The sequence below is a fragment of the Drosophila mauritiana genome, chromosome 2L (genome assembly GCF_004382145.1).
Source record: "Drosophila mauritiana strain mau12 chromosome 2L, ASM438214v1, whole genome shotgun sequence".
In the NCBI taxonomy this organism is placed as follows: Eukaryota; Metazoa; Arthropoda; class Insecta; order Diptera; family Drosophilidae; genus Drosophila; species Drosophila mauritiana.
In genome coordinates, this window is record NC_046667.1 from 8,147,420 (window position 1) to 8,167,606 (window position 20,187).

A 20,187-nucleotide genomic window follows, 5' to 3' on the forward strand; every position below is an offset into this window, starting at 1 on the left:
GTACAAATTTAAATTTGATTGACATGCCATTTTTGTAGTGAATTTAACAAAATGCAGTTAGATCCGTACAATGTGTACAGAAAAAGATGTTATAAATACTACATTATAAAATATAAGACCTGTATGAATTACATGCTGATTAAATGTTGCGACCAAAGAACGAGAGTTATGGTATTGATGAATCGGATTTAACACTATTTTCAGTTAATTAACAAGTTATGGATTTTTCAAAATTTGGCTTAATTCACTGTGGTCTGTCTAATTGATTTCGAAATGAAATGAATCTACTTAACCCACCCACGCGTGTAAATGCTAAATAAGCGGCATAAATCGCTTAAATCTCAGTTGATGATCACAATGTCAATACTGTTTCACTTAGATTTCATAGTTGAAGAGCTTTTCGCCTGGCCTGCCCATGATGTGATCAAACTGGTTGGGATAGTGTGGCGGCTTGGACAGCATTTCGTTCACAGAGCGCTCGTAGAGATCGATGTAGTAGAGTAGGTTCTCGTCCGTGTACATCTGGGATAATCATAAAATCATTATTAGTAATGCGCTTTGCTGGTTGTGCACAAGTGTTGAATAGTTAATTGGTGATCTGGTTAATAGGTTATATATGAGATTAGTGCCCGAATGAGACCAGTGATTAGTACATTAGTTCATTAAATGGCCCACTCATACTGATACCTTGGATTGGATACCTTACTCCTTGACCTATAAATGCAGCAGCGGATGGCATTCGAAAATAAAAAGTTGTATAGAGTGTAACAGACGGTTGCATGGAATCAAGCCAATACCTGCAGGTAACAGCGCACCGTAAAGATGATCCGGCGCAGATCATGGATAGCCTGATAAATGTGATGGTACGTGGAATTCTCGCACCGCATAATAATGGCACGCACGTCTATAAAATCATCCTGGCAATGCTGATAGAAATTTGGGTACTAAAATGGTAGTTCAATTAATGGGCAGCTGTAGGAACTTAACAAAGATAACTGACATAGTTGCGAGTGAACTGCTTCTTAAAGAAGCGCTCCAAGTTTTTCAGCTCCATGACACGGTCACTGAACTCGTACAGCTGCCGGGTAATCTCTTTTCCGATAGCGCTAAATGGATTCGTGTACGCTCTCACATCTCGCGGACGCTCCGACTGTGGAGATGATTTCGGAGTTGAAGCGTTAGGAATCTCTTGAGATGGCAAAGCCTTTTGGGTAGCATTCCGCTCCATTGGCTTTGCTGGCGGCATCTCCAGTGGCTTCGACTCCTTTTGCAGTGGTTGATACGTTCCGGTCTTCAGATAAGTACCACTGGCATCTACATGGCGTTGAGTTTCCTCCGAATCCTCAATCATGGTGTACAGATAGTTCAGATTTAATGCACATTTCGGTTTGTAAAGTGCAGATGGAGGGGGCTCTTGGCCTTTTGGAACTGCATTCCGTATTTGAGTATGCGGTGTACTAAAGGCACTGGGGCCGTGTCCAGTAGTTGTGCCCAGGTACTTCTGTCCCAAGCCGCTGCTATCGTTGCTGTCTATAAAACTTCTTAGAGAGATGCTATTGCTTTGGTTAATTGGAGCCCCATCCTTTCCGGAAAAGCTGTTTTTCTGCTTCTGCAGCAGCTCATCCAGATTTACAAAGGATTTTATAATCATCTTAACGATGGACAGGGTCGCGACCTGCCAAGAATCAAAGGAAGCCATAAAGCCCGTCGGTAGCTCATCTTTAATCTTGTTCAAAGCATCGGGAGTGTTATACACGTAGCCCTTCAGTATGACCCAGGCATTTACAATGCGGGTGAAGACGAATATGAAATCCTTAACGGCCCAAGCAATGCCCTGTGAGTTTATATTTGGCAGCACGCCATCCGGACGCAGCAGATCCTGCTTCAGGCGGGCACACAGGGTATCGATCTTCTTGAAGCACGGACGATTGCAATGGGCATTGGCCAGGCGTTCGGCTATCTCACTGCCATGCAGTGAAACTCTGGTAATATCATGGAGGCGCTGCTCCAGCAGCTTTATCTCCGAGTTGCGCAGCGTTCTTTGGACTCCCAAACCATCGCCTGCGCCGCTTTCCAATGAACTAATGCTCGATTCTTCAGGAACAACACTGAAACGTTTTATTTTTTTAAGTCTAAATTTAACATTACTCTATTAGAGCACACAATGCTAATGTTTTTTATATTCTTTAAGAAGATTTAGCCTTACCTTTCTGGTTTTGGCTTCCTAGCCTCCGAGCGTAATTCTTCAGCATCCAAATCCACCTGGGTGCCCACATCGCAACTGGTCTTAACCGGCTCCTGGGTCTGCGTTTGAGCCGCACAGAATGTCTTTTTCGGCTGTACATGATTGCAGCTTGCATGATACTGTGGCAAATAGAAACCGACAGAGGCCGAATCACGAGAAGAATACACCTGATTATGGCCATAGGCGTTCATCGTGGCTGGAGGGAGGTGGTGGTACGCAATGAATAGCGGACAAAAACAATAGTGGTAAACAGAACTCACCTGAGCTTGCCGCATAGTACTGCATGCCTGGAAAGGGCATATAGGCCGCAAATGGAGGACATACAGTCGAAACTGTCGCGCTATGATGGCAGTGTCCATGGGTACTACCGGTTATAATGGGGCCTGGTATAAAAACAGCCGATGAACCGGCCACTGACCAAGAGCTCTGCGAAACGTGTTCCTGCACAAATACATCGGTGACCATGCGATTGCGATCCAAATAGGTTTGCTGGTACAAAGATTGCTGGTGCAGCGACTGCATGGTCACCGAGGGCACTTGGTAAATGGGTATGTTCATGATCCTGCCTCGGTTCTAAATCGGAATAAAAAAAAAAACTGGCGAAAGCAAACAAAAATGCTCAGAATTCGTTTCTCGATTTTTAGGTTATCCTATCCAAATCACATGTGGATTTTGTCGAGTCACTGTGGCAACATACACGGTCTGATGTGTTGGTATTCCCTGACTACACAGTGACAGGTGCCGAAGAGTTCACTAAAAGTAAGAGACGTCTTCTCCCTAGGGATTCAGATCAGAAAAGGAAACTCTTTTCAAAACGTTCACCAGAGTTGCCAATCAATCGAAAAAGCTATCGAGTTTCAATTCTATTATCGCATGCTTTTAGTAGGACCAAAGCTCTGGGATGGAGTTGAGTGACAATATTTTTACAGGGTATTCAGATAGATCATCTCATAGTTTGTCATAGATTATCGGCTCTATTATTATATTTGAGCGAATCATTGTGATGATTGTGATAAGATAATGATACAAAAAAGATAATTTTAATGTTTAAAAACGTTTTAATGAAGTAAAATTCTGTTTAACACAGTAGATATTCCTCATTTTGGTGTTATTACTTATATTACCCACTATTGTTGGTAAGAACGGAAACCCCTTTTTTGAATTTTGTGTCTTAACGGCGGCGATAAGTATTGTCTATCGATAACGAGACAATGTGACCACTCAACGAGACAGTGTTGTAAAGCGCCTGCTTGGGGATCAACTGATTACATTTTATTCATTTGGTGCAAAATTAAAATAGTTCCACAAAAAATGACAGAGGAAGCTGATTTTAGCGAGCAAATCACCGATGGGAAAAACAAATCAAATGTGCGCTGCCAGTTTTGCAACAGCTTGATGCTGAAAGCCCAAGAGGGCACCTACAATCAGGAGGAGGTAAGTGCCCTTCTGACTGTGCAAACAATCCAATTGTTTACGTTTCTTTGCGGCCAGGTGGATGTGCCGCTGATGATGCAGAAGCAGGATCGAACGGTGGACAGCCTAAACAGCGAGCCACTGAAGGACTTCTGGCTGGTCAAGGACATGATGACATTCGAGAACATAGGCTTCTCGAATACGGTGGACGGCAGAAAGTTCCTGGTTTGCGCGGATTGCGAGCGAGGACCCGTGGGCTACCATGATCTGAGCACCCGCCACTGCTACCTGGCCCTCAAGAGAGTGGTGCATAAGGACAACTAGCTGCAGCGATGCTAAACACTTGTGTCCAGTCTCTTGCAATCCATTTTATCATGCCACTTGTCCGCTTATCTTTAATGAATCAGTTTTCCTGGCTACGGAATAGAAGCGATTTTTTTTTATTTAGTTAGGGTGAAGTAATTGAGTATTTCCTTAAACATGCACTATTTGTACACTACCATCCTCTAGTTACCTCAAGTATCTATGCTTTTAGTAAAGATTGGCAAACGAATTCGCTGAAAATCCGTGAAATCGAAGGCCTAGTTTGTCGAGTTTAGATTTAAGCGAAATAAAACGTTTTAGCGTGCCTGGTTAGCAAGTGATTGTGCAAGAATTTTTAAATAAGTAATTATTTAATTATTCGGTAAAATTTTCGTTTTTAAATCTCGGAAAACTTTACCCTCTGCACACTGACCCCTGGTCATTAAAAACATCGCTCTTTTGTATTCATATTTATTGTTTTTCACTTTAAACATTTTACAATTTTATTGCATTACAAATATTGCATTTAAGAGGAGATTCTTAACTAAAAAAATTTTTACTATAAACTGTTATTTTGCTAAAAGAACTAAAAACAATGTATTTGTTGCTTCGGTTTGTGTAACGTTTTAATGTATTTCATTGATTCTGCAATTATTTGCTACTTTGGACAAAAGGTTTCATTGGTGTTTCCCCTACTGGAAATCCCAATAGTTTTATATTCATTTTCTCATTGCTGGGTGGTGGTGCCTATGCGGTAGATGAAACGACTTCAAAGTTATCCTTTTTGGCAGTTGGTTACAACAACGAGTGTTTTCCCCTCGGGAGTGCGGAGATGTGGGCTGGGCGTGGTCGTCGCCCCTAAGCGTGTCACAACTATCATTTTGGGTTATCCAGGGACGACCTTCAACCCAATTGCTTGCTAATTATTCTATGAAGTGTTCGCCTCGTTGAGCATTACGTTAAAATTGTTTAAATTTTTTAATGTTAGCTATTGCCGAAATTTAGTTCGAGTCTTGTGTTAAATAAAAATAGACAAACTTAGGCGAAGAGTGTTAACATTTATTATGTACTACTTTTATTTTGTGGGTAGCCTTAATTTTTAACATCGTTAGCTTTGTGGCCATCTTTGACTTATTCGTTATTTTTGATTTGTTTAATACTTTCAACTGCGGTAGGGTTTAGTTTTATTTATTCGTTATTTTCCTTGATTTCGTTTAATACGTTAGTTGCAAAATGCCTGTTAATGTAAAAAGATTTGAACGATTATATTGGCCAATTGTTTACATGCTCTCTTTGGTTTTTTATATACACTTCTAGTTAGGGAATTATGTTATTATTTAATACTTTGTATAAAGCTTTTACGGTTCTCCATTCAAAAAATGTTACAAAATCAGGCTGGGCCAGAGCTGAAAATATATAATATTAACTATAAGATTTTATTCAGTTGAGGTTGGATTCCATTTAGTACCTGGCTCTGGAGCAGCTCTGCGAGTGGACCTTGTTGATGATGTGAGGGGGGGCGGGAGAAAGCGGTGAAAGTGTCACAGAAGTCAAAGAGTCAGCAGCAGCAATACGAAAGAAAAACTGGGTGGATGCATCGATAAAACAAACAAAAACAACTGAGGGACACCCTCGATTCTCGTCCTTAACGCTGCAGATACTGACGGGCGCTCAGCAGGAGGCCCACCATGGCTGCCACGCCCACCGCCGATGCGCCCATCGCTCCGGCTCCGTTGCAGTTATCCGTATCGCAGGAGCAGACCACCTGCCGACCACCAAAACCGGCACGCTGATAGCAATAGTTGGTGGAGGTCTGGTTCTGATAGGCACAGGTCCTAATCACACGGCTATCCGGAGGCACTGCAATGCGATTGTTGTCATTATCTAGCCTATCATCCGTTTCACATGATTGTATGGCATTGTTCTACTCACGGCTGTTCACCGAGAACTCGATGATCTGCGTAATCTTGCGGCAGTACGTGGGAATCCCCTTGCCGCGGGACGAGTACTGCTCATCGCAGTCCTTCAGCAGATTGTCCGGCGGTATGTCCAGCGCACAGTTGGCGTCTTTGTGGCTGTTGCAGACAAAGCACTTGATGGCATATCCTGAAACAATGAAGTTATTTAGGATCAATTTTAAAAATATATCAAGTAAACTATCTCAGTATCTACGATTCAGATATATCCTTTCTATTTCCCCATTTAGTTCTTATTTAGTGTCCCTACAAAGCGTTTTCTTAATTGCAATTGCATTTGTGCATCCATTAGTTTCCTTTTAGCTGCCTCCTTTCTTTTTTTTACCCCACTTGCAATCCTTCGTCTAATGGACACAAAGCCATAGTTAATGCCAATTAGAAAATTTCCATTGGCAGCAGCATATGCTTAACCTTAATAGTTTCACAAAACAAGCGAATCTGAAAGAAACAGGCGTGTAAACAAATGCGATATAAAGAGATCGCCGCGGCTAGTGATTACTTGTGTACCGTCCAGCTAAATTGAATTTAAGGTCGTGCGCGACACGAGATTCGCATTATTTAATTTTCCGAATATATGTACATATGTATGTACGAGCTGGAAGTGTCCGCCAGAATGGGTATGCCGCCTGCTCCGCCGTGGAAACACATGTGTGCAACCTGCGATGCGCTTTTGCCTCACGCTGTGCCAAAAGTGGCACAATGGCATGGAGATGCCAGTGATCTCCACCTGGGTATGGCAGTGGTTCCAGCGACGCCTCCATTAGTGCCAGACTGCGAGGCTCTTAGGAGTGCCTTGCTAATTGAGCCATCGACATTGCTAATGGACTCGAATAACTTTGCCTCACCTCGCCGCCACCGCCCAGTACTACTGTCTATTATTCTCCGTCCATTTGGGTTACATAAGCAGGGCGGAAAAGAATGTGCTGCCTACTTCGGGGCGAAGATGCTTGAGAACAATGGGAAAAGGTCCTCCGTAAGATGAAACACTCCAAGGGGCTGGTCTAGATACTCTAAGAGCTGGAAGCTCATCGCGACAAAGGATTGCAATATTCTATATGAAAGTACCTAATATGAAAGGATTCTAAGTTGTTTCATAGACATATGGAGTGTTATCACATATAATTATAAAGTTTCAAAACTAACTAATATTTTGGATCTGTTTTTTAAATATGAGACATATGCTCTTGCAACCCTTTTTCCAACAAGTTTTTATGGCAATACATACGCTTTCCACTGTTTACACTTAGTCATGACCAATTAAGGTTTATTAAAGTCTATAAATAGTCGTCAATTGCATTGATTGAATTGCATAGAACGCGAAAAGTATGGTTATGCATACTTATACACAGGAATTCCCTGACAGAAAGTTAAAATTTCCCTTAAAAGTTTTAAGTTTTCTTATGAAACAGTAATTAAATTTATTTTTATATAAGTCGCTGAGCGGATTTTGGTTTTGGGTATATCGGGTAACTGCAATGGGACCCCAGGACCTTTAACCAAATAGAGTGCGCATGTCCTACATAATCCTTGCACATACACACACATACATACATATGTGGGAAAACTTAAAAGGAGGAAGGAAAAACTTGGAGCTACATCCAGTTTCTCGCAATTATCCTTTGCGAAAGCGTAGTACACTGTTTACTAATTATTATCTGTTTTAATTGAGAGATGTCAACGTGCCAGGAACCCAGGGAAATCTCCTCCTGCTCCCCCTCCACATCCTTCTCATATTTCCGTTTTTTCCCAGCTCAGGAAAAAAGCTGTGGCAGAGAGCCAACAACTGAAGTAGAGAAAAAAGTTTGCTCCTCGAAAAGAGAGAGAGCTCACGACACCCAAAGTATATCTACATACATACATACATACATATCTATTGAATGCAAATATTACTCAGCGGGGTGGACAAAAAGGCGCCACGACGACCGGCTACTCTGGATACTCCAGATACTCTGGCCTTTTGGCTGTGGCGCCGTCCTGACGCCACAAGCTCTCCCAGTTTCCCCAACGCCCCCAGGAAACAGCCCCTCCTCTCCCTCGTTTCACCCATCCATATCATATCTTCCGTTATGTAATCGGTGTAAGCGCGTCGCGTCGGAAGTCCGTTGACTTAAATCCTTTTACCTTGCTGCACGGCGATGGCCAAAATCAGCGCACTAATCACATAGATGTACTGCATTTTTTGTTGAAATATGCTTGAAACACTTTTTAGCTGAACACTAAATAATATTAGTTGAACTATTTTGGGTTTCTGGCGACGAATTTATACACAGATTTTGCGAATTCAGATTCAGTTGCTATCACTTGCTTCTACTTTATATATATATTTTAATATATATATATAAATTCCTTGCAAGAAACTAGCGCTCACGGCAAACGCTGGCTAACGGTTGACAAACGGCAAACGACTGGGCGAAGCAGCAGCCGCACTCGACAAATGTACCACGGAACACGAATTGCGGACGGCCAGCCCACGGGGCGGATGAGTCGAATCGGATCGCATCGGCTGGCGGTGGGTGGTGGGATGCGGTCGGTGGTTGGTGGTTAATGGTCGCTGGGAGGAAGACCCAATCCCAGCCTGAAACTCGGTTTCAGTTTTTAGCTTGCAGCCAGAGAGCTTTTGGCCGCGAAGCTTTCGAGTGTGCGTCCTCTTTGCGATTTTCATGGTGTGTGTGTGTGTTTTTGCAGTCAGGAGATGCGAATGTGTGGCCGCAAAAGTATCTCAAACGACACTGGTCTGCAGGGATAGGGTTTTGAAAGATTTGTGTTATATTTTGGTACTTTTTTACAAAAGAAACATATACAGCCTAGATACAATTAAAATATAAAAACCATCATTTCAATTGTTATTATAATTAAAACATACTTTAATATTAAATCAATTTTTTTATTAAGCAATTTTCGTCGATTTACTAATCTAATAAGTAATTATTATACAATACTTGTTACTATTATTAATGGGTTGAGGTAGAAATTAAAAGAGGAACTTAAATAATCAGCACATTGCCTATCAATTGTTTGCCTGTTAAAGGTCAGTTCGAAAATTAGCTAAGCTAAGCTTATTGAATTGTTTGTACTAACAAATATATTAAAAAGCTAATCGTGCTCCCTAGAACAGGTCACTAAAATGGCAGATAATGTATTTTTAATTGTAATGTTTTGAAAAATATATATGTTTACATATTGTATTAAAATAATGTGCACTTAATCACTTACTCTTCTGTTTCTTCTAATTTGGGCAGCTCACATTTTATTTATGTATTTTTAAGTAGCCGCAATTACAACCTGCAATTAGCCGAAGGCAGTGCACTAGACTATCCGCCTCATCCACTCATAACCCTGAGCGCCATTTCAACTAGGCGTCCAGACACTCAATCCGCAGCCGGAGATCAGGAGGACGTGAGCACGTGAACGAACAGCCGGAGAAGTCGCACAGTAGAAGCAGAAATCAGCCCGGTGGATTAATTAAGCTTAATCGCAGGCTTCCTCTTGGAGCTCCAGCCACGTTGCTTATCACAAAGTCGCACAAATTGCTGCCCCAAGACGCTGGTCAATTGAATTAAGTCTCTCTTTCACTCACTATATGCACTATATATGTACATATATTTTTGCAGATCGGTTTGCCTGGCTTTTGTGCCCCAATCAGTGCGCGAAATTGAGGAATCCGTGGGGGCAGATTGCCCTTTGGGGAGATTTGTGTTACCCTGTTTCCCAGTCTCGTTTGTACTTACACTTGAAGAAAATGTTTATAACATCAATTGTTCTTCACAACTCGAAGCTTACCCTTTTTTCTATGTTTTACTAAATTGCATATTTTCTTTTCAAATATTTTGGCACAGTTAAATTGGCTTAAGATCTGTATTACTACAGTAGATATTGTTATTTAATTTTCTATTTATTTAATTAATTTTTATAATTTATTAATAAATTAAATTTTAATGAAATATTTCTCTGTGTGATGTCCCTCAATTGATTGCATTAAATAATGCTTACGACTATAAATAGCGATAGTAAGAAAAGAGTTTTGGCTTTGGATTGGGGTTAAAGTACGAATAATCAAAATGTTGACTAACATATTAAGCAACAAATTGTTTAAATTTAAATAACATTGAGCCCGACTAAAACGCGAAGCTTTGAAATCTTAAGCTTTTAAGCTACAGCTTCTAATGTGTTCAAGAACCGACTAAAAGCTTCTCTAACAAAATATGGGTTATTTACCGTGGGAATTTCCCCTTGTTTCAATTAGAGCATTAGCCCCAAAAAATAGGTTTAATTTATTTACTTTTTTCTGTTTTGTCACTTCGCATTAATTTCGTTTTTTATGCGCAATTAATCATGAAGTCTGGCGATTGAAATCGCGAGCAGGAGAGATACATTTCCAGAAATCACTTGTTAGTAAAAGAAATCGACAAACCGGTTCCAGCAAACAAGAATCGGCTCATTTGGATCAGTTTGTTTTGGGTTTCAAACGAATCCCAGTCTGACCTCCCAATAATGCTAGCAGATCAGCTGATTTCCGATTTCTGACTTCGATACGAACCCAATGCCATTTGGCTGAAGACAAAGATCTCATATTCACAGACCTCAGTTACACGTTGAATTTGCAGTAGATTGGTTCTACAATCGGTGGGAATTTAAACACTTAAAGTCAAACAAACAATAACTAGCAATAGAAGTGCAAAAAAAAGAAAAAAAATCAAAAGAAAAAAGGTATTTCCTAATTTATATTTAATATATAAATAGGAAGAAGTGAGATTTTTCAGATCAGTTTGTATAGTTTGTTTGTTAGATACTACTTTTCCAAGCAAAAATAAAGTCACTTTCATAATTTATGAGCAGTAGAGTTTACCACAACATAGGAAAATTAATTTCCCAAATTTTCCACACAATCACTATGAATTAAGAAAATTTTCCACTTTTCATGGAGAGCTGTTTTCGACCACGAACCACTTCAAACTGGCTAAAACCGGCGACTGAGCGCGGAATTTGTATATTCAGTTTAGCTTGGCGCTCAACACAATGCAGCGTGGAAATTCAAAATTAGTTGCATTGTTTGCAAAATCGGACACCTAATGAATGCACTACACTTCGTAGCTGTGTAGTCATCAGGCAACATTTAAAACTTATAATGATGAGTCAAGAAATTGGCACCGCCTTGAACTAGAAGAGAGATAAGACGAATCCACTGATTTTCCCAATTAAGATGAGTCCGAAAGTCTGACTTCGTCACCGATGCGGACTAGACCGAACCACCACAGCTGAGTTTTTGGAGGTGCGAACCAGTTTTACTTAATCAGCGTCGTTGATAAGGAACTGGCGTTCTAGGGAGCTCGTACAGTCCATGTTATGGCGGTCAGAACGTGCTCCTATCGAAAAACCCAGCTCACCGGAACCAAAACGATCACTCGATAGGAAAACATTGCAGAGCCAATGACATCTTGGCCCGAATTCGAGATTTCATTAGGAACTTCCGAGCTTAAAAGTCAGCCTAGCAAATGAATTAGCTATTACTTTTTTATGAAAATACTAAGTAATTTGTTCTTCAGTTTTTATACAATTCACATTACAATGTAAAGTTATAAATATTAGGCATTATTGCATTTTATTGGCTTATACTATCAATATAATGCTGCATATTGGAATTTTACTTAAACAAGGGATATCTTTTGTTAATAGGCATAGTAACTGGGTATTCAGAAGCTAGGTCAATGTTTAGTATAGTACATACTTTGTTTATTTACTTTTTTTTGCGAGTGACGTCACAATTCGGACTTAACTGGTTCAAGCCGGTGGATTCCATTTGGACTGTGTTTTGCAGTCGGGTTAAGAACCAAGCTGAAACCAACCGAAGCTGGAGCTTATCAATGCGTGGAAACTACCTTGTGTAGCATCCCCCTATATAGACGCACTTATATGTATGTAACTTATGTATGTGAGTACATATGTTGATATAATACGACGATCGACTGACGGAAGTTTTCACATATTTTCCATTTGCTGGCTTTAGGGCCGATCTCGCTCTCTTCGCTCTCCCGAAGCCACTCCGCTCGGCTCTCAGTTCGCACTGAGCTGGCTTTTTGAAAAATCAACGTTTTTCGAAAAGTCAAATACGCGTTTTCAGATTCATCTCGACGGTGCTCGCGTCCAGTTGTCCGTTCGCATTAATCAACAATAATTTAATTGTGTGCTGTAACTTCTTATGGTCATAAAGAGTTGTTTGGCATTTAATTGAAAATATCAAAGGCGATTGAAAGCATGCGAATTACATTTAAATTTTTTGTGAAAAACCAGTGTTTCAAATGACATTGTAATTCGTAATGAGTAGAAAGCATATTTGTATTTATTTGTAATTTAAACAAGAATCCCCTGAACTGTGCACAACTCACTTAGTGCACACAAAAAAATTCAAAACAGTTAAATTAAATTTGCATATTCGCAGCTACTTGTTGCACTCCGCCTCGTTGAATATTCAAATCTTAAAAAATCCAAAAGTTGCATCAGCACAGTACTTGCACTTGTCACGTTTAATAGCCACGTTCTGATACCGGTTTACTAGTGTAAATAAGAGTAGTATACAAAGAATTATAGATTATTAATATTACCAGAGCAATGCTAATTAAACAATGCGCCGCTTCTAGCGCTAATCAAATTACAAACAAACCTCAATGAAAAAAACAGAGAAAATTCTGATAAATTACTACTTGCAGCATCAGCGTTGGAAAAAGTCTATTGGAAATCTAGTAGCTGCAACCAAAAACCACAAAATGGCAATCACAACCTACGCCTATGCCATGTGCCTTGTTTTGGCCGCCAATTTGTTATCAGGTAAGTTTTTCTATCTACCCGTTAAATGGATAATATGGGAATAAATTAAAAACCATTAAGTAAGAATTATTTGCAGTGTAAGTGGTGTTCTATGTTTCAAAGTAATCAGCTGGCTTTTGTTTTGCTAATCAATTGAAAATCACTTTCAATGTATTTTCGTACAAAAGGCCAATTGGTTTGGCCAACACTTTAGAGATTGTCAAAATTGGTTTTTCGCCAATTGATTGATTTTTCCCCAGTTGAAGTCATTCAAACCAACCACAAAACATGAAGCCATATAATCAGCGGGGTGGAAACTGATTCGTGACTCACCAAAACTTGTCAAGAAAATTGATGCTGCCCATTCATGCGCCAAATTTAATAGTGTTTACCCGAATTGAGCGTCAAAAAATCGAACAGTTTTTATTTTCTAAAGCAAAGAAAACTATGCTAAGTTCATAAATGAGGGGAATTTTAAAAAGGATGATAAATGGCCATACTTATTGATTTCTGAAATGAATAGCACTAGATATTCGAATTTATCGTACTAAGATATGATGCATTAAGATTAAATGTTTTTTAAAATAATATTTGCTTCACTGAATGTTAATGTTAAAATTTAACATGTTTTATTTCTTAATTTATTATTTGTTAAATTTTATTTGCTATAACTTTTTTGATTTTCTTTGTACATTCAATAATTAAGCGATGCCCACAGTTTGCAGCAATTACCTCATCATTCTACGTATCACTTCTGGCTAACTATTAATTGTTTTAAAAAATCCGAGAGTTTAAACTAATTATCCGCGCGATGCGCACACGCACACACAATTGCCCGAATCCGTTTGTAATCCACCGCTTGGAGTAAATTGATTGTCCAAGCAATTCGGCGACTCGCACTCACTCGTTAAGGGAACATTAAATGGCGTTAAATAAAATTGAATGTATTTGCACGCGAACATATGTGTGTTTATATTGAATATATATATACCCTCGATCCATTAATCGGCTGGGCAAATATGCACGTTTATGGGCATTCCAACGGCGAGTGAATAGCACTCGACCTTTTCCATGGCAAACTGAAGAGCGCGTTTCATTAGCGAACAATTGTCAGGCGAAAAGTTGCAACAGTTGAGATTTCCTCCCGCTTTTCCGATTTTCCGCATTTCCCGCAAGTTCACTGCCAAACCGCATGAATATGCAGCAAATGTAAAATGCAAATGGCAAATGCTAGAAATGCAAATTCAGTTCAGTTTTCACTACTACTACTCCAACTACTGATTTTTATGGCAGGTGACTTTTTATTACTGAATTTTTGTTTGCACTGCGCTGGATTCGTTTAATTGCGCCAGTAAGTGAGTAGTAAGCAAAGTGTTATAATATTACTCATACGCCCCGTTATACATTAGTAATCCTGACAAAAGCTCAGACATATTTCGAGTTTACAACAACGAGTTTCAGATTACTGTTCCTCCAACTTAGCATGTCCTTGCCCTTTGGCAAATGTAGTTTTTCTTTTCATCGGTTTCAATGGGAAAATTCTTCTCTGAGTGACGGCTTCAAGTTGACCCATCGTTTTTCAAACCAAATTGGATGGAAACTGTCAAATCAGCTGAAAGGAAAATTGATATGGTAATAGGAGCAATAGGAACAATGAAAAGAATAATTTCCTAATTCGAATAGATTTTAAATGAACTAATTTATTTAATACGGCAAGTTGGCTTAATATCTATTCAAGTTATATGTATATCAATCTATATAAAATTAAAGAAGGGTTACGAAATTTCTGATATTATAAAAGTGCAAGAAACGCTTGAAACAAGAGATTTATTATTAGCTCAATCATAAATTTGTTTATTTTATTTTTTATTTAATACATTTCTATTGCTCTTCATGCATTTTCCATATGCCTTAGTTAGGGTTACTGCACTTCGCATCAATTTAGGCCCAGTTTTTGTTGAGTTCTTGACGGTTTGCGTGCCAAAGTCTGGATGTTTCGGCATTTATTTGTTGGCCCCAAGCAGTTGACATGCAATTATTCAGGTTGCAGTTGAAAAGGACTCGGTTTGTCAGTCAGAGAACGGCCTCCCAGTGTTTTTTTTCTATTATTTTTTTGGGTGGCAGTGGGTGGAGCTAATAAAACAATTTCTGTCAGTGTGACGAGGACTTTGAAAAGGGCGAATCGCGAGGCATTTGAATGCCATTAGTGGCTGCACGTATCCAATTACTGTCGACGAGGTAAAAGTAGTTTAATTAAAGCGGAGGTCTGCCTAATCGGAATACAAAATGCATCCATTTGGAAGTTTCTAAAGTAGCTAATTAATAACTTAATTTCTATACTAATTCATGGAACTGTTTTTAAATAAACTACACCATTACGAACTAAAAACAATTAATCAACGTATCTTTTTCGTTTGTCCTTGCAGTGAATGCCATTCGGTGCCATCAGTGCAACTCGCACGACAACGAGGATTGCGGTGGCCTGGTGGTGAACACTCCTCGTGCCCAGCGGGACAACCAGTACCTGACGGACTGCGTCCCGCCCAGCGGCGAAGTGGCCTTCTGCCGCAAGACGGTGATCAATTTCGAGCAGAATAACGAGCGGAGGATCGAGCGGAGCTGTGGGTTCATTCCGGAGAAGATCCAAAACGCGTGCTTCACCGCCGACAACGAGGGCTACAAGCAGATCATCTGCACCTGCCCCGACGAGGGATGCAATGGAGCCAGCTCCCTGTTGAGTGTCCGCCAGTTGGGCTACAGTCTGGTTGGATCTGTGGTCAGTCTGGCACTGGCTAGTATGCTCAGGCATTAGGTCATCGATTAGCTCACCTTCAGCTCCTGCATTCTGCATCCTGCATCCTGTTTCCTGCATCCAAAACGTACCTTATCCTAACTGGTTAAGCTAAGTCTTAAATATTTTGCACTAAGTTCTATGGCAGCTATTTCGCGTTTAGTCTTGTATTCTGTATTTGTATTTAATTACTATAAAAATATAAGCATCGTATTTAAAAGAAATCTATGGAGTTTAATTTATTTGCATTCTTTTATTCTGAACTTGTCGCCAATTGTATAAAATCGAATTTTTCATGGCAAATGAGGAGGACGAACGCTTAAATTGACCAAGGACTCGCCCACGCACTCCGTCTCGCTCCCACTTCCTGTGCTCCATCTCTGTCTCTCGTCCTGTTACTTGCTGCCAAAATGTCTGCAGAAATTGTTTTGTGGCCCAGAGTCAAAGTCACTGTCTACGCAGGCCAAAAATAATAGGGCAACTTTGTTAGTTTTATTGTTGAGGATGAGCATGAAACCCTGACATGTTGGCCCATTAAGTCAAACACAGGATTACACTGAAAAAGGAAATCGAGGACGTTCTTCCAAATGTATAAAACAACTATTGAGATAATACCTATGTAAATATTAAGATAATGTAGTTAATTTTAGTTAAGGGAAGGATTTTTTGCTTTCATAAAAGTCATTTTTAAGTCTTAATATTTTTTAGTTCAAATCTTTTTAGTTCAAAAATATTTTGAAAATATTTGTAAATTTATATGATTGAACTTAAACTTCATATAAATTGATTTCTTGGTGTGTCGCCCATTTATTTGACTTTAATGCGCCGCAGAGCGTTGTTGTTTGTTCTTCGCAGATACACACACATACAGATGTTAAAACACGCTCACACAGATACGCGCAAGGAGATACACATACAACTTCTGGTCGACCTACATGCGTTAGCATTTGTGCTCTGTCGTCGCCAACTCAAATGCTCAACTGCTCAAATGGCTCTGCAGCTTTTGTCTATGGGTGCGTTCTGCCGCCCGAGTGGCGCCTTGTTGCCACTGCCACAGCAACAGTATCCGCCCCGCCCCCACCGCCCATCCAGCCATCAGCTCACTGGTTCGGCCACGCCCCCCTCCGCCTCCCGTCCTGCCCAGGCTCATTGGCAGCCTTTCTTCCTGTCTGCTCAGTCGTTGGCTTCCTTTTATTTTCGTGGACAGCGTGGCGCCAACATAAAAAACATTGATTTTGAATTCAATGAGCGCCCTCGCCAAAAACGTTCCCCAAATCATTCATTACTGTTATTTCTGCTTGTTACTGGTTTTTCCACGGTTTCTCAATATCTTTAATTGTTTGATGTGTAGACAGTGTTGGTTAAACACATATTAAAGTAGTACAACTCTAAATGTCATTTAAATTCATCTTGCACTCAGATTGATTTTACTCACATGTACTATACATATATAAATTACACATTTTCTTAAATTTATATGCATAGTTAGAATTTTACCTTACAAATATTTTTCATAAATTTTTCACACTTGAAAGCCACTCCACATTATGCATCATAAAAGCGAGCTGGAATAAATGTCATTACGCGCCAAATTGCGCATACGCAGGGTTGGCACAGCTCGGAAAATAGCAAAAAACCCCACAAGGGTATAAAGTTGTCATTGTCTGGGGGAATCTGGCATTTTGTTTTCTTGCCAAGCCATCGCGCAATTATGTGTGCAATGCAATGTCCATTGTTTTATGGTCGGAATTTCCATTCACATAGCAGTGGTAAATGTGGTTTATAATTAATGGAAGCTCAAGTTTTTGTTTAATATTTAAAAATTCAATTCTTTATTCTGCGGTGGATTGTGACACAAAATCTAGTTGAATGCTTTCTTTGCTTTTATGTGCACATTTAAGCTGATTATGCTGGTTATTTGAACTAAACCAGCTTTGTTTTTCCAGTGGTAAATCTCAACAAAGTTTTCCTTGTCTTTGCCATTTGTTAGCATTTTCGAGCGAATCGCAGATTCCGCATGTTAATCAGCTGCATGATTTATACTTGGATTTGTTCTTGCCAAAGGCACATAAATATGTTTTTATTATTCAAAGCGCACATTGAGTCACGTTTCGCAGCCATCGTGGCGTATACGCAATGCGGAGTAAATATTTTCACTAGCCACCTAGAAGTATGCAACGATATTTTGTATTTGTCACGCCCTCTCAAAAGCTGATTGCTGTGGATGATGGTAATGGTGACGATGCCAAGCGCTGCACTTGCTCCCAAATTCCTGTGGCACGTGCAGCACGGAAGACACCCACAAATTGCTGCCATAGTTCTTCGAGTTGCATCGCTCTTTCATTTCCAACATCCGTGCTCCGTTGGCTCATTGACCTGTGAATCGTGGAAGGGTTAGAGGGGGCAAGTAGCAGCAAATCCCTGCATTTTCCTGGTCGATTTTCCTTTAGCCTTCGGCCCACCTGAGGCTGCTTGAACGGCGATGGCAGTCAAGTGCAAGTGATTGCTGGAAAAAATTACGTACTTTGGCATTGTTTGCCTGCCAAATTGATTTCATCTGCTTAGCGCTCCGGAGATGATCGGCCTGGCAATTGTTCAAGTGAATCCAAGGAAACAAGGTAAATTAAATACAATATTTGGTAAATTTTTATATATTATGGTATAACGAAGATTTATACCACAACCGATTAACTTTTTATTGTAAGTGGCTTGATAGGAACCTCCTAGATTAAGCAGATCTCCTAAATTAAGCCATTTAAAAGAGCTTTATCCTTTCAAATTCAGTTACCTATATATTACATGCAACCACAGAAAAGTAGTTTTGCACGTCAATTGAAATTTATTTATATTTGAGTTTAAGCCGGTTGCATTCCCCAATCAGCCATAAAATACCTTCGCTGGTAGCGCACACACATATGGTGTGTAGTGCAGAATAATCCCCACGAATTGTGTGTGTGCAAGCAATTCTTTTTATGTTCCTACTCTCCAGCACTTGCAAGTGTATTTGTAGCGATTGATTTGCCCAAAAGCTGCCAGATATAGCCAACGATAAAGTTTTATGTTTATTGGTGGCACCGCAGCTAAACGGGATTGGTATTCCAGCGTCCTTGGCTGCTGAACAAACTAATTGGCAACGGGAACCGGCGGCTAAGTGCGTGGAACGGTGCGTATACGTAATAAAGCTTAATTACACTAGAGTCAACACAGAAGTCCAACGTTTACCGACTCGGGTTCTCTTTTGTGACTGTGTAGCTTCAACCGGGTACGTCTGGATAGGATTGTCTGACACAGTTTGACTACACAGCCGTAAATATTTCATCAATGCGGTGGAGAGGCAAAAAGTTTTTCAATTAGCATGCCAAGCGAAAATTTCAACTAATTAAAGGTCATTTTGCGGGTGGAAATCCACAACAGCAGACAAACTTTTGACCCAAAAAATGTTGTTGCGTTTTTTTCCTATTTTGGCAAAACTAAATTTATGGCCATGGTAAAACAGACTGGAAAAAAGAATGAGAGAAAAAGTACGTTTCCGATTTGCACGGTTCGATGCAAAGATAAAAAGGTTGTAAAACGAAGTTGAGTTCCTACGAAAATGTGTCAAGTTGTAAAAGTCGAAAGCATATGAATGCCTTACATTCTAGGGAACCCAATGAAATGAAATGCCAACCGGAAACGGAAGCGTGCATAAACAGTTTTAATTATGTCCCGTTGCTGTTAGCAAATGAAGTGGCGGCATGCGATGCGGAGAATCCACCGAACACCTCGGGAATTATGACATCAACACTCGGATGCCATCATCGTTATTGTCCAGAAAGCTCGGAATGTGTCCTTGCCACTCGCAACCTTATTTGGTGGTGAAATTGGTCTGGTTCTGATTTCGTTTTTATTTCAACCTTTCCCAGTGCAACAGGCTGCGATTTTATGGCCCACGGCCAGAGGAAAGTAGTGAAACTACGCTGCTCCAAAGGGTAATTGCAGTTGGCGCTAATTCGAAATTCCGCTGCGAGTTTCAGGAGTGGATTACTTCGACTTAGCCCTTTTAATAAAGTTGTTACAATTGAAAATTTCAACATTCCAGAAGTTTTGTCTTGCGTTCTTCGCTTGAAGTAAATTTTATTAGTTGTTTTTCTAGAACAAGGGCGCCAATTATCTGTTAAGCTTATGGTTTACTTAAAAAAATCAAGTAAATATTACTTTTTAAAGATCCACTGAAGCTTTAAAGATTGATTTTAAACTGAAGCAAAGTAAGTGCCTGGAGGCAATTCCACAACCACCTTCAGCCACGCGACTATTCCTTTATTATCCACCAGAAACACAAGCGGCGCCATTTGCTAACCCTTTTGGTGGGCTTTTGGGGCCAGGGTCGCGACCTACACCAATCACGGTCTGCATTGTTTATGATAAATGGAAACGCTTGCCAGCTGCTCTGCCCCGCGGGAGATATGAAAGGCACGGGATTCGGTTTCGGAATCGGGGGTGAGGCGTTTCTGGTGGGGATGCGGTTTCCTGTATGTGAGGACAACCGTGAGCTGGCGATAAATGGGCGCCCACGCCCGGGATTTCGTCCTGTGGCCATGCGACGAGGTCAGGAAAAAGAATAGGGAAGCCGCATTGCAGGAACGCCGATGAGTTTTCGCTCTTGGGTGCCACTAATTGCT

The 20,187-nt window shown here is 40.2% G+C and overlaps 4 protein-coding genes across 11 annotated transcripts; 2 read left to right on the plus strand and 2 right to left on the minus strand.

Moving 5' to 3' along the window:
- Positions 1-25: 25 nt before the first annotated feature.
- LOC117136916 (protein mitoshell) lies at positions 26-3,056 on the minus strand. 3 transcript variants are annotated; one of them, XM_033298062.1, is made up of 6 exons: positions 2,943-3,054; positions 2,506-2,841; positions 2,207-2,441; positions 1,001-2,108; positions 798-944; positions 26-522 (listed from the first exon to the last, which is right to left on the minus strand). In XM_033298062.1, exons 2-6 carry the CDS (start codon positions 2,801-2,803, stop codon positions 376-378), a joined length of 1,935 nt encoding a protein of 644 aa, XP_033153953.1. In that variant the 5' UTR covers positions 2,804-2,841; positions 2,943-3,054; the 3' UTR covers positions 26-375. The 3 variants fall into 3 exon arrangements, with proteins under 3 accessions (XP_033153953.1, XP_033153945.1, XP_033153961.1); XM_033298070.1 differs by adding an exon at positions 688-714 and having other exon boundaries at positions 434-522; positions 2,506-3,056; XM_033298054.1 differs by having other exon boundaries at positions 2,506-3,054.
- A 431-nt stretch (positions 3,057-3,487) lies between these two features.
- On the plus strand, positions 3,488-4,431 carry LOC117144258 (guanine nucleotide exchange factor MSS4 homolog). The gene is made up of 2 exons (XM_033309347.1): positions 3,488-3,679; positions 3,737-4,431. The coding sequence occupies exons 1-2, from the start codon at positions 3,557-3,559 to the stop codon at positions 3,980-3,982; spliced, it is 369 nt and encodes a 122-aa protein (XP_033165238.1). The 5' UTR covers positions 3,488-3,556; the 3' UTR covers positions 3,983-4,431.
- Positions 4,432-4,489: 58 nt separating this feature from the next.
- Positions 4,490-8,452, minus strand: LOC117144251. Its single transcript, XM_033309333.1, has 4 exons — positions 8,059-8,452; positions 5,894-6,067; positions 5,430-5,821; positions 4,490-5,367 (listed from the first exon to the last, which is right to left on the minus strand). Exons 1-3 carry the CDS (start codon positions 8,111-8,113, stop codon positions 5,607-5,609), a joined length of 444 nt encoding a protein of 147 aa, XP_033165224.1. The 5' UTR covers positions 8,114-8,452; the 3' UTR covers positions 4,490-5,367; positions 5,430-5,606.
- Positions 8,453-12,066: 3,614 nt separating this feature from the next.
- On the plus strand, positions 12,067-15,722 carry LOC117144219. 6 transcript variants are annotated; one of them, XM_033309295.1, is made up of 3 exons: positions 12,067-12,241; positions 12,642-12,759; positions 15,165-15,722. In XM_033309295.1, the coding sequence occupies exons 2-3, from the start codon at positions 12,699-12,701 to the stop codon at positions 15,548-15,550; spliced, it is 447 nt and encodes a 148-aa protein (XP_033165186.1). In that variant the 5' UTR covers positions 12,067-12,241; positions 12,642-12,698; the 3' UTR covers positions 15,551-15,722. The 6 variants fall into 6 exon arrangements, with proteins under 6 accessions (XP_033165186.1, XP_033165194.1, XP_033165178.1 ...); XM_033309303.1 differs by having other exon boundaries at positions 12,070-12,177; XM_033309287.1 differs by having other exon boundaries at positions 12,073-12,136.
- Positions 15,723-20,187: the final 4,465 nt, after the last annotated feature.